At 46.2% G+C, this 13,408-nt stretch overlaps 1 protein-coding gene across 6 annotated transcripts in view; it reads right to left on the bottom strand.

Moving 5' to 3' along the window:
• Positions 1-13,408, bottom strand: part of utrn (utrophin) — a 334,500-nt gene that overhangs the window by 227,094 nt on the left and 93,998 nt on the right. For 5 of the 6 annotated variants that reach the window (XM_042300851.1, XM_042300850.1, XM_042300854.1 and 2 more), the window contains 17 exons: positions 12,970-13,211; positions 12,634-12,802; positions 11,336-11,523; positions 10,556-10,693; positions 10,314-10,427; positions 10,054-10,209; positions 8,285-8,455; positions 7,864-8,055; positions 7,605-7,739; positions 5,819-5,968; positions 3,720-3,881; positions 3,413-3,544; positions 3,098-3,271; positions 2,822-2,977; positions 2,466-2,636; positions 2,142-2,321; positions 886-1,014 (listed from right to left, as the gene is read on the bottom strand). In XM_042300851.1, coding sequence (XP_042156785.1) covers positions 886-1,014; positions 2,142-2,321; positions 2,466-2,636; positions 2,822-2,977; positions 3,098-3,271; positions 3,413-3,544; positions 3,720-3,881; positions 5,819-5,968; positions 7,605-7,739; positions 7,864-8,055; positions 8,285-8,455; positions 10,054-10,209; positions 10,314-10,427; positions 10,556-10,693; positions 11,336-11,523; positions 12,634-12,802; positions 12,970-13,211 — 2,759 coding nt within the window. Of the gene's footprint in view, positions 1-239; positions 536-885; positions 1,015-2,141; positions 2,322-2,465; positions 2,637-2,821; positions 2,978-3,097; positions 3,272-3,412; positions 3,545-3,719; positions 3,882-5,818; positions 5,969-7,604; positions 7,740-7,863; positions 8,056-8,284; positions 8,456-10,053; positions 10,210-10,313; positions 10,428-10,555; positions 10,694-11,335; positions 11,524-12,633; positions 12,803-12,969; positions 13,212-13,408 lie in introns of those variants that run through there. The other variant, XM_042300855.1, reaches the window with a different exon arrangement.

Here is a 13,408-nt window from a genome sequence, read left to right as displayed (position 1 = left end):
ATCTCCCTTCCCCTCCTCTCTCTCTCCTACCATCTCCCTTCCCCTCCTCTCTCTCTCTTACCATCTCCCTTCCTGTCCTCTCCCGTCTCTCCACTGAGGGCCGTCTCTCTGTCTCTATCACCTTAACTACCATCTCTCTCAACTATCGGCTGTCTCGATCCCCTTAAGTACCATCTCTCTCCACTGAGGGCCGTCTCTCTGTCTCTATCACCTTAACTCCTCTTGGTTGTCTCCATCACCTTAACTACTATCTCCCTCTCCACTGTGGGCCGTCTCCATCACCTTAACTACCATCTCCCTCTCCACTGTGGGCCGTCTCCATCACCTTAACTACTATCTCCCTCTCCACTGTGGGCCGTCTCCATCACCTTAACTACCATCTCCCTCTCCACTGTGGGCCGTCTCCATCACCTTAACTACCATCTCCCTCTCCACTGTGGGCCGTCTCCATCACCTTAACTACTATCTCCCTCTCCACTGTGGGTCGTCTCCATCACCTTAACTACTATCTCCCTCTCCACTGTGGGTTGTCTCCATCACCTTAACTACTATCTCCCTCTCCACTGTGGGTCGTCTCCATCACCTTAACTGCTATCTCCCTCTCCACTGTGGGCCGTCTCCATCACCTTAACTACCATCTCCCTCTCCACTGTGGGCCGTCTCCATCACCTTAACTACTATCTCCCTCTCCACTGTGGGCCGTCTCCATCACCTTTAACTACCATCTCCCTCTCCACTGTGGGCCGTCTCCATCACCTTAACTACTATCTCTCTCTCCACTGTGGGTCGTCTCCATCACCTTAACTACTATCTCCCTCTCCACTGTGGGTTGTCTCCATCACCTTAACTACTATCTCCCTCTCCACTGTGGGTCGTCTCCATCACCTTAACTACTATCTCCCTCTCCACTGTGGGCAGTCTCTCCGTCTCATCCAGGTGGATCTGGGTCTGGTACAGCCAGGTGCTGATGTGGGCCAGGTTCTCATCAAAGATCTCCACCTCGTTCTGGTGGTTCTGTAGGGAACAGAGGTAGAAAGATGGTAGTGCTGAGCGATTCGAGTTTGAGGTTGGTTCCGTTTTTGGTGCCATTATTAATAAATCGATTTCGGTTTTGATCATTTAAAATGACGACATAATACTTCTTGAGCTTTTTAAGGGACATTCCTAAGCTAAAAACAGTGAACATTCAATTGCCAAAACATAAAAAAATATTCCATTGGCTCGGTCAGGTCCACATTGGATAAACATCAATAGATAAATAGGAAATTACTAATAAATCACCAAATATTTCAGCTGTGTATATTACTTTGTTTTTATTTGATTACCTTATTCTTTTTTTATTCCTTAAAATCATCTCTTCTCAGGCAGTAGCAGTCAGCCAGCCAGGACACGTAACGTTAACTCTGTTCTCCCCATACTGTACCGCCCTCAGTCATCCTATTTAGCTAACCTGCCTAAGTATGCTGCAGAGCTGTCGGACAAAATCATTGGACTAGTTCTTCAAAGTAGATAAGGTATACTTTCACAAACTGTCCCTCTCGTCATTGTGTTGTGTACATTGCTCTCTCATGCGGTCTGTGTGTATCTAACCTAACGTAACAGACGGAAAAGTGGATCAGTCCAGAGATCTGTACATAATGACGAGAGGCTCATGTCTATGCTCTAACAATGGAAGTCGTTCTCCCAAAGGAGGGAAGGCAGGTGAAAAGCTTAGGTCCAAAATAAACCCATAGAAACGCATTGGGCTTATTTTGGACAGATTATGGTGAGAGTGAAACCTCTCGCTTCGCCTCTTCCTCTCTGATCCATCTCTATGCCGCAACAAAATGGCACAATGGATTAGGATCATTGTAGTTAATTACCATGTGTTTGCATTGAACTAGGTTTAATATGTGGATAATGAAGACTCCAACCCATCAGCATCCCACATAGTTATTGACTTGATTTCTCAGATTTCTTTAGTGAATGACTTGATTTCTCTCTAGAGAAACAGAGTGCTGAGGCAAGATGCAGGAATTATTCCAAATGTCCCTTCTGACATGTTTTAACTGTCATGTACACATTACTTTACTCAACCATTACTTTAGACAGAGACAGGATTAATAGATAGGTTATCCTATGATAGTGAAGCGTGAACCCACCAGAACGGTGCTCAGCCAGTCCTCGGTCCAGGTGCGCACCTGTCCCCAGCCTTCGTTGAGGCCACACAGCTTGTCTTCCAGAGGGCCCTCGCTCCCCTCCACCAGCCCCTGCAGCCCAGCGCTGGTCTCCATCAGCTCAGCCAGGTCTGCCTTACGATGCTCCGACTCCTTCAGCATGCCCTGGGGGAGCGCACACACACATGTTACACAAATCCTCTGCACACCCACCCTCTACAGACACAAAAGCCAAATAAACATTTCAACAAACTATTCTAGCAAGCCCGGTCAACACACTAGCACACAACTCACACACACGTGACTCACGTTGGCCCAGGCAATCTCAGCGTCTATATCAGCAGGCATGTCTCCAGAGGACTTTTTCTGCTGCAGCAGAGTCTGGTTGGTGGTCAGCCAGTCCTGTAGGGCGGCGCTGTCCTTATGTAGTCTCAGAGACAAAGACAGAGCCTTCTCCAGGTCCTGCTTCCCCTCTGTCACCTGGAGAGAGAAGAAGAGACGATGGACTCGGGGTTTGGTTGGTCAAAATGACGATATCCTCATCATTTTGAAACTAGGTTTATTTTAAGAACGCAACTATTCATGATGACACAGCTGACCAAGTGAGAAGACCAGACTGTTATGTCCTAAGGTTAAACTACTATAGTCAGGTGTGTGTGTATTACCTGTGCTCCCAGGTGGTTGTAGAGCAGTTTAAGTGCTGTCAGTTGTTCATCCATGCCTCTGGGGTTGTCAGTCTGTTGTTTCTGGACGATCTGTCTTCCTGTTTTTATCACTGTCTCCACCTCTAACTTCACCTCACTCAGAACCTTATACAGTTTCTGAAGGGTTAAGGAGACAGACAGGGAGTGTGAGGGAGAATGTGTGTGTGTGTGTGTGTGCGCGCACGTACATGCACACCTGTAAGAGACTTCTCAAAGTGTTTTATTTCTAGGTCTCACCATACAGCCGATGAGGTGGGCCTGGATCTGTTGGGGTTCCACCTCCCTAACGTCTAGAATGTGCAGCTCTTCCTTGGCTCCATCAAGAACCCTCTTACAGTCCAGCATGCGCTGCTCAAAGTTAGCAGGCTTCTGGAACAACTGGTACTTAGTGGAGATCTCTCGCAGCTTCCGCTGAAAGATGAAAAAACAGCATAATGACCAACCAGAATTATTGCAGAGACAACAACATTTTCAATAAATCATAAACTCCTATGTTATCCCTATAGGCTTTAATGAGAACAATTTCACCCCCTGTCCACTAGGGGGCCGTACCTGCAGCAGGTCCAACATGGTTCCACTGCGAGCAGCCTTGCCCTCTGGGGTGGCAGGAGGCAGATTACCCACGTTCCTACTCCTCAACTCCTCCACTGTCACCTCATGGGCCGCAATCTCTGCCCCGATGGTCTGCAAAGGATGGAGACGGGTTTAGAGGTAACCCCTGACCCCTGACATCCAATAACTAATTGTTGGCATTCGCTACATGTGTTTGTGGGATGTGTCAATGTAGTCGGTCAGATAGAAGATGAGTTTGTGTGTGTGTGTGGTGTGTGTGTGCATCTGTCTGTCTGTGTGTGTGTACCTGGGCCTCTTGCGGTAGCTGGAAGGCATCTATGCGGTCGGTGAGGTAAGAGGTGAGTGTGTGGTCGAGCTGGGTCAGTGACTCCTGCAGAGCCTGGAGAACCTGCTCGTTCTCTTTCAGAGTGGCCAGTTGCTGCTCTAGACTGATCTGACGGTTCACAGCCTAGATGGATGTCATATCAACATTAAGTCAATATACATAATATATAGACAAGTACATTACCAAACATATACTTATCTGCCTGTTTACAGCCTAGAAAATATAGAAATGGACATAATTCTGATATGTTCAAGACATACAGTATCAGTCAAATGTTTGGACACACCTACTCATTCAAGGGTTTTTCTTTATTTTTTATATTTTCTGCATTGTAGAATAATAGTGAAGACATCAAAACTATGAAATAACACATATGGAATCATGTAGTAACCAAAAAAGTATTAAACAAATCGCCAAAGTAGCCACCCTTTGCCTTGATGACAGCTTTGCACACTCTAGGCATTCTCTCAACCAGCTTCACCTGGAATGATTTTCTAACAGTCTTGAAGAAGTTCCCACATATTCTGAACACTTGTTGGCTGCCAGTCCTTCACTCTGCAGTCCAACACATCCCAAACCATCTCAATTGGGTTGAGGTCAGGTGATTGTGGAGGCCAGGTCATCTGATGCAGCACTCTCCTTCTTGGTCAAATAGCCCTTACACAGCCTGGAGGTGTGTTGGGTCATTGTCCTGTTGAATAACAAATGATAGTCCCACTTCACATCATGGATCATCCATTCACCTACTCTGCATCTCACAAAGACATGGCGGTTGGAACTAAAAATCTCCAAGTTGGACTCTTCCACCTGTCTAATGTCCATTGCTTGTGTTTCTTGGCCCAAGCAAGTCTCTTCTTATTGGTGTCCTTTAGTAGTGGTTTCTTTGCAGCAATTTGACCATGAAGCCTTGATTCACGCAGTCTCCTCTGAACAGTTGATGTTGAGATGTGTCTGTTACTTGAACTCTGAAGCATTCATTTGGGATGCAATTTCTGAGGCTGGTAATTCTAATGAACTTATCCTCTGCAGCAGAGGTAACTCTGGGTCTTCCTTTCCTGTTGCAGTCCTCATGAGAGCCAGTTTCATCATAGTGCTTGATGGTTTTTGCGACTGCACTTAAAGAAATGTTCAAAGTTCTTGAAATTTTGCACATTGACTGACCTCCATGTCTTAAAGTAATGATGGACTGGTTTGTATTTGTTTATTTGAGCTGTTCTAGCTATTTTACCAAACAGAGCTATCTTGTCACAACATCACTGATTGGCTCAAACGCATTAAGGAAAGAAATTCCACAAATTAACTTTTAACAAGGCACACTTGTTAATTGAAATGCATTCCAGGTGACTACCTCATGAAGCTGGTTGAGAGAATGCCAAGAGTGTGCAAAGCTGTCATCAAGGCAAAGGGGGGCTTCTTCAAAGAATCTCAGATATAAAATATATTTTGATTTGTTTAACACTTTTTTTGGTTACTACATGATTCCTTATGTGTTATTTCACAGTTTTTATGTCTTCACTATTATTCTACAATGTAGAAAATAGTACAAATAAAGAAAAAACCTGGATTTGTAATTATTTAACCTTTATTTAACTAAGCAAGTCAGTTAAGAACAAATTCTTATTTACAGTTACGGCCTAGTGGGTTTTTACCTTGTCAGTTCGGAGATTCGATCTTGCAACCTTTCGGTTACTGGCCCAACGCTCTAACCACTAGTCTACCTGAATGAGTAGGTGTGTCCAAACCTTTGACTGGTACTGTATATAAGTAAGCATTTCACTGTTAGTCTATGCCTGTTGTTAATGGAGCATGTGACGAATACAATTAGATTAGATTTTTTATCTACTACCATATACACAATTCACAAATAGAAAACAAGATGTTGTCGAGGATCGACGAGGCATGTCGTTTCTCACAAACAAAGATGCAGAAAGAGACAGACAGCCACTTGATGGCTATGTACAAAGACAGTTGTTTTTCTCATCCCCCAGACACAGACACACACACACGCACGCACGCACGCACACACAGACACACACAGACACACACAGACACACACAGACCTGGTGGCTGAGTTGATCGTAGCAGGAGTTGAAGGTCTCTAGTTTCTCTGAGATAAGTTCGTCCAGGATGCCCCCATCTATCAGGGTCTGACCCAACTCCCTGATCTGTGTCCTGTTGTCACCTGGGTGGCGCAACACACATTCCAACGACTAGAGAGAGAGAAAGAGGAGGGGAGAAGAGAGGGAGAGAGAAAGAATAAAGGTGACAGGGTGAGAGAGAGAAGGGGAGGAAAGAGGGAAAGAGAGAGGGTGACGTGTCAGTGTTTATATACACAAGAGTATGTGGACACCCCTTCAAATTAGTGGATTCGGCTATTACAGCCACACCCATTGATCACAGGTGTAGAAAATGGAGCGCACAGCTATGCAATCTCCATAGTCAAACATTGGCAGTAGAATGGCCTTACTGAAGAGCTCAGTGACTTTCAACGTGGCACCATCATAGGATGCCACCTTTCCAAGTCAGTTCGTCAAATTTCTGCCCTGCTAGAGCTGTCCCGGTCAACTGTAAGTGCTGTTATTGTAAAATGGACGTCAAGAAGCAACAACGGCTCAGGCACAAAGTGGTAGGCCACACAAGCTCACAGAACTTGACCGCTGAAGCGCGTAGCATGTAAAAAATCGGCTGTTTTGGGTTGTAACACTCACTACCGAGTTCCAAACTGCCTCTGGAAGCAATGTCAGCGCAATAACTGTTCGTCGGGAGCATCATGAAATGGGTTTCTATGGCTGAGCAGCCGCACACAAGCCTAAGATTACCGTGTGCAATACCAAGCGTTGGCTGGAGTGGTGTAAAGCTCACTGCCATTGGGTTCTGGAGCAGTGGAAACCCGTTCTCTAGGGTGATGAATCCAGCTTCACCATCTGGCAGTCCAATGGACAAATCTGGGTTTGGCAGATGCCAGGAGAATGCTACCTGCCCCAATGCATAGTGCCAACTGTAAAATTTGGTGGAGGAATAATGGTCTGGGGCTGTTCTTCATGGTTCGGGCTAGGCCCCTTAGTTCCAGTGAAGGGAAATCTTAACGCTACAGCATACAATGACATTCTAGACAATGCTGTGTTTCCAAATTTGTGGCAACAGTTTAAGGAAGGCCCTTTCCTGTTTCATCATGTCCCCTGTGCACAAAGCTTGGTCCATACAGCAATGGTTTGTTGAGATCGGTGTGGAAGAACTTTACTGGCCTGCAGAGCCCTGACCTCAACCCCATCGAACACCTTTGGGATGAATTGTTTCACCGACCGCGAGCCAGGCTTAATTGCCCAACATCAGTGCCCGACCTCACTAATGCTCTTGTGGCTGAATGGAAGTCCCCGCAGCAATGTTCCAACATCTAGTGGAAAGCCTTCCCAGAAGAGTGGAGGCTGTTATAGCAGCAAAGGGGAGGACCAACTCCATATTAATGCCCATGATTTTTTAATGAGATGTTCGACAATGTGTCCACATACTTTTGGTAATGCCGTGTAGGTCGGTGTCACTCTTACAGTACCTGAGGTAGGCAGACAGAGTGCTGGAGTCTGCCCAAAGAGGACAGACTGGTGACATCATCAAAGTAAGAGAAACAGACAGAACACAAAACAATACCTTCTAGGGTCAAAAGGAAAAGACAAGCGAATAACACGAAAGAAAGGGGGATAGGGAGACAATTTAATAAAGAGGGTCAGAGTGGTGGGAAGGATGGGGGGTGGAGGGATTAAAGGAGAGAGCATACGATAAAGTGGAGGGGAGAGAATGAGAGATGAAAAGGATAAGAAAGAATGGATAGGTTTAAATAGAGATATCTACCTCCAAAGCCTTGTTGACAGCCTCCGTGCTCTCAGGTAGGTTCTCTGTAGCCTGAAGCTTCTCCTCCAACGTGTTGAACCAGCCCTGCTCCAGGTCCAGGTACTGCAGCAGCTCCATCCAACACGACCACACCTCCTACAGAGGAGACCACATGAACACGGACATATATACAACCACATTACTGTATGATATGAACACAAATACAACAAAGAACCAGTGCCTCATTAGTTGTTTGGACTAGTCTTATCAAACTCTTTACCTCCAGGGTGTGACACTTGCTCTTGAAGCGGTCACATAGTTTCTGATAGTTCCCCAGGACTCCCCCCAGCTCCTCTGTCAGGTCCTGGCCACTGCCACCAGGGGTCGTCTTAGCCTTAGCCACCAACATGTTAATGTTGTCCTTCAATATCTTCACTCTCACCTCCTTCTGTAACACATCCTCTTTAGCCCTCTAAGTAGGGAGGGGAGAGAAGGGAAGAGATGAGGCAAAGAGGAAAGAAATAGACATGCCAGATTATCAGGGTAGTATTTTCACATAAGAGGGGCCATAACTGGCTACATAGCATTAAAGTGGGATTCTTTTGGTTTAGTTGGTAGGACTTTCTTTCTAGAAGGAATGAGGAGTTCCTAGTTGTCCAGTTTTTTTTTTAAATGTCAAAGTTCTGTCCTCTGTTCCCCACCTTCATCTCTTCCAGTGCCCCCTCCAGCTCCTCAGGACTCTTGTACTCAAAGTCTCTCATGAGGAACTCCTCGTCCACCTGGGCCATCCATTCCTGCATCTCTGCCAAGTCTTTTCTGAGGTTCACCTGCCTCTCCTGGCTCTCACTCACACGCTCCTGGTGGCTCAGCAGCTGCCCAGAGACAACACAGAGATAACACGGACCACTGTCAGGTTACACAGGGTAGCAAGTACACAGAGTGTCTTAATAACATGTCAGGTTTTAAATAAGACGCTGACATTAACAAAAGGATACACAGAAAAGTGTATGAGCAGTTCAGTATGCAGGATTAATTTATTTTAGTGGATAGATCAGCTTTAATATTACAGATTGTGGCTTCTATCAATGTAATTATCTGCATAATTTCCAATCCCCATATATTCTTTTGTAAATATACATCATTTTATATCTTTTTTAAATATATTTTCCCCTAAGCCTACCACCCCTCCCCTAATTGGAGTAAACTAATGGAAAACAATACTTAAGCTTCTACTTTCAGTTTATAGAGTCTATATATTTTAGACAGTATATTCTACATTAGTTATCTTGTGTTTGTTTTTAGTCCCGCCTTCAGCTACACTCAGCCCCTCCCATCTATCGCTGAAGACCATCCAGTCCCAGCCTTCAGCTACTCTCAGCCCCTCCCATCTATCGCTGAAGACCATCCAGTCCCAGCCTTCAGCTACTCTCAGCCCCTCCCATCTATCTCTGAAGACCATCCAGTCCCAGCCTTCAGCTACTCTCAGCCCCTCCCATCTATCTCTGAAGACCATCCAGTCCCAGCCTTCAGCTACTCTCAGCCCCTCCCATCTATCTCTGCAGACCATCCAGTCCCAGCCTTCAGCTACTCTCAGCCCCTCCCATCTATCTCTGAAGACCATCCAGTCCCAGCCTTCAGCTACTCTCAGCCCCTCCCATCTATCTCTGAAGACCGTCCAGTTGATTTCTAGCTGTCATATGTTTTCCACATATGTTTTCCACTGTGCTGTGATGTTTTCTGAACCTTTCTATTCTCATAGTTTCTACAGATTGTAAATTAGGGATTAGGGATTTTTGCCAAGAGTATTATATTATATTTTTGCCAAGAGTATTATTGATCGATTGATCGATATTATTGATCGACTTGTTTTTTCAAGTCCCACAGCAGTGCTATTTGCAAAGTTAGCTCCAAGTAAATGTTGTAATTTTTTTTGCCATTCCTGAACTGGCGACCAAAACAAGCTACATATGGGCAGTACCAAAACAAGCTACATATGGGCAGTACCAAAACAAGCTACATATGGGCAGTACCAAAACAAGCTACATATGGGCAGTACCAAAACAAGCTACATATGGGCAGTACCAAAACAAGCTACATATGGGCAGTACCAAAACAAGCTACATATGGGCAGTACCAAAACAAGTGATCTAAGATACTGTCTCTTTGCAGCAAAATCTGCAGAGCTGGGATGGTTGTATCACCTATTTACAGTGCATTCGGAAAGTATTCAAACCACTTGAAGTTTTCCACATTTTGTTACGTTACAGCCTTATTCAAAACAAAAACATTGTGGGGGGGGGGGTTCTCATCAATACACCATAATAACAAAAGACAAAAAACCTGTTGATGAAGAAAACAATACATTGAATCCATTTTAGAATAAGGCTGTAACGTAACAACATGTGTGAAAAGTCAAGGGTTTTGTATACTTTCTATCCAGTGTTGTTTGAACTGTCCTCTTCTTCCTCACCTGTTTGCTCAGTGTCTCCCACCTCCCCTGGCACTCCTCCAGTTTAGCCTGCCCCCAGTGGGCCAACTCTGGTACTGCAGCCCCCTGCACCGCCAATACGTTCTCTCCTATCTGCTTCACTAAACTCTCCACTGACTCCATCTCACTCACATACTCCTAAGAAGGAGATGGGGGAGAGAGGGGCATGGGTTATAACATTGCAGTACTTTAGGTCTAACAGTTCAAAGTTTTGTTTGTTTTTGAATGGTGTGACCTATGACCTTGCACTGGTTGAGCTCTTCCTGTAGTCTCTCTGCATCTCCCTGGCCCTTGGCATTCCGTGACATCAGTTCCTGTACGCCATCCAGCCAGCGCTCCACCTCCACCACACGCACCTGGAAACAACATAATCGTGAACGTTATTGACAACAATCACTGCCTTCTTTTGTCATTGGGTCCAATAAAAGTTCCATTGATTTTAAAGCAGAATGGAGACAGGATATTCTACAGGACAGTTTTCTACCTGATTGTCCTTCAGGCTACCCAGGATGCACTGCAGCGTGCCCAGCTCCTCGCGTGCCCTGGAGGAGAGCTGACTCCATCTTTGTAGTTCTGCAGGGTCTGAGGCCTGCTGCATCTGCTCTATCTCTATACACAGTGCCTAAGGCGAGAGGCAGAAAAAACTACATGACCCATAACCCATTAATCTGCAGCTGAGGGACAAATTATAGGACAGTTGGCAGGTTTGGTAGGTAGCCTAGGGGGCGATAGAGGTGAGTAGGCTGATCTGAGACAGTCAGTCTGCAGGGTGTGTTTAAACCTCAGGGGCAGGAGCAGCGTTTGAGGCAGCAGATGCAGCCTGCAGCAGTAGGAACGTGCATGGTAGACTGGTTGCAGTCTGAGGGTTGAAGCTCTGAGCCACAGGCAGCAGGCAGGGTGCCCAGAAAGTTCCCAGGCTGCCCTGGCACCATGCTTTATCTACCACGATAACGAGGCCTACAGCCGACCCACATTCCTACAGACTCTCTCTCAATCACACACACACACATTCACAAACACACCCTTGCAAGCACAAACATACACACACATCCCTCTTTCTCCTCTGTTGCGGTTGAAAGATTAAAGAGGGACGTATAGGTGTGAGAATGGGCCCATTGTATGTTGGAACCAGAGCAGACAGACATCTAATAGGTCTGGACTCAGCCATTAACAGATAACCCACAAATACACTGCTACACGATAACACACAGACAACTGGAACACAGTACAGAGAACAATGAATAAAAGCCCCGAAGCCACTCACCTGTGCCCGCTCCACTGCCCCCTCCGTTGTAGGCACATCCATGATGGCTTCCCGCAGTGTGCCCAGTCTAGCCTCCAGACCATCTACGAGGTCAGTCCCAGACACACTGACCACAGGAATCTGGTCACCCTGAACCACCTGTATTATCTGGGCCCTCTGGTCATCAACATACTGGAGGCTGGCCAGCGCTGGAACACAGACAGGGGGAGAGGAGACACTGTTAAGTCAAGGGTTATAGTATCTAGTTGCCACAAGGGGTCAGAGTATTGTTTTGGGAATTCCCATAGGTACTGGCTGTTATAATTTGTGGCTGTTATGAACTCACTGAGCTCTCTGTGGGTGGGTGTGTTTGTGCGCCTTCCATTTCACTGTATGTCAGAGATAGAGCGTGTGCTGCACATTTGCCCAGGGCTCCAGATGTTTGCTGTGTGTGCCTCATGGCAAGCCTAAATGAGGCTGCGCAACTAATGCAAGTCAGTGGTTCATACCCGCTGAACCTTCAATATGCCACAGTAAACACAATGAAAACAGAAAAATGCATCAACATACTTCAACAGAATGTGCTAAATTCAACCCTGTTGGGCAAAAATTAACACAACGCACACTGCTCTCACGGGCATGAGTACTCTCGCATAATCTGCCTGTGTTTATATACAGCAGACAGAGAGAGAGGGAGGGGAGAAAAAGGGAGAGAGAGAGGCCCAGTGAAAGACTGCCTCTCTGAAGCAGAAACAAAATGGTTTTCCTCAGGGCAGTTGTACACACACACACTCCTTTTAAGGTCAGAAGACAAATAGGCCTCTCCAATATACTTTTACATTCTTTTCGAGCAGGACTCATAAATTCCAGGAGAAAAATGTTGATTGATTTCAGAACTCCTAAAACTCAAAACCTGGTCCTTGGGAGCTTGGCAGAGACCACCCACCCACCCACACCCACACACACACACACACACGGTCCTGCGTATTCAGTGGTCATATAAGGGCATTATCGATTACTTCTGTCCAACCAAGGCTGGATATAAAGCTGATGTCATATCACAGCTCCAGCAGTAAGAGCCAGTAGAGTTCATTGATCTGGCATCAATCCTGTAGCCTCAGTAAAAACTATGGAAGGTTTAGGACCGCCACCACTGATGAAGTGCTGAAAGAACACAAGTCCATTCATTGGGCATTGATAAAGCTTTGACCCAATGGCGACCAAGCATTTTTAAAGCGTTTATACAGTGTTGTCAGAGCACGGGTCAAGTCCCTGCATTGATTTCGAGCAAATGTTAAAGCAATGTTGTGGTCCCATACCTGCATTGATCTCCTGCTCCCTGGTCTGTAGCTGCTGCAATGTGGAGGCCTGGTGGGCAGAGACAGTAGCCATGTTGGCTGTGAGAGTGGGCGGGACATCTATTGACTCCACCTCTGCAGAGAGCTGGTCCAATCGTGGGCTCAGGGCAGTCAGCTGGGCCAACCGTGACTGGAGACAGAGATACAAACAGATAAGACGAAAGGGTAAACAGACTTCACGACACATCTGTTGATATGATTTGTGATGTTTAACAGTTTCAGTGGGGGTCGTCTCCATGGCGATAATCAAGCCAGAGGTCAGGGTGAGGGTGATGGTTCTAAGGGTTGGGTTCTAACCTTGCACTCTGTCCTGAGGGTTCTAAGGGCAGCCTCATCAGATCTGGTACTGTCTGATCCACTCAGCCACTGGTCTTGTTCTCCCAGAACCTTGTCCACAGCAGCCAACTCAGAGCAGAGGCTCCTGACCCGGGTCTGGGCCTGGACCCAGTCACACAGAGCCTTCAGCTCACTCACACACACCTCCCACTCAGCCTCCACCACATCTATATCACACCTGATAGAGTCCACACTCACTCCCTCTACAGAGAGGGAGGAGGTAGGGAAGGATAGGAGTGAAGGAGAGAGAGAGAAATAGAAATGAGGGAGGGGGAGAAGGGTGAGATAGACGCAAGGAGAATGGGTCAAATAAAAATGTAGGGGAGATTGAGAAAAGGAGAGAAGGGAGAGAGAGGTGGAAAGGTTCAACAAAACCACACCAACACTATAACACCAATAC

This window comes from Oncorhynchus tshawytscha, linkage group LG18 (assembly GCF_018296145.1).
Source record: "Oncorhynchus tshawytscha isolate Ot180627B linkage group LG18, Otsh_v2.0, whole genome shotgun sequence".
In the NCBI taxonomy this organism is placed as follows: Eukaryota; Metazoa; Chordata; class Actinopteri; order Salmoniformes; family Salmonidae; genus Oncorhynchus; species Oncorhynchus tshawytscha.
This window is presented reverse-complemented; position numbering and strand designations above follow the sequence as displayed.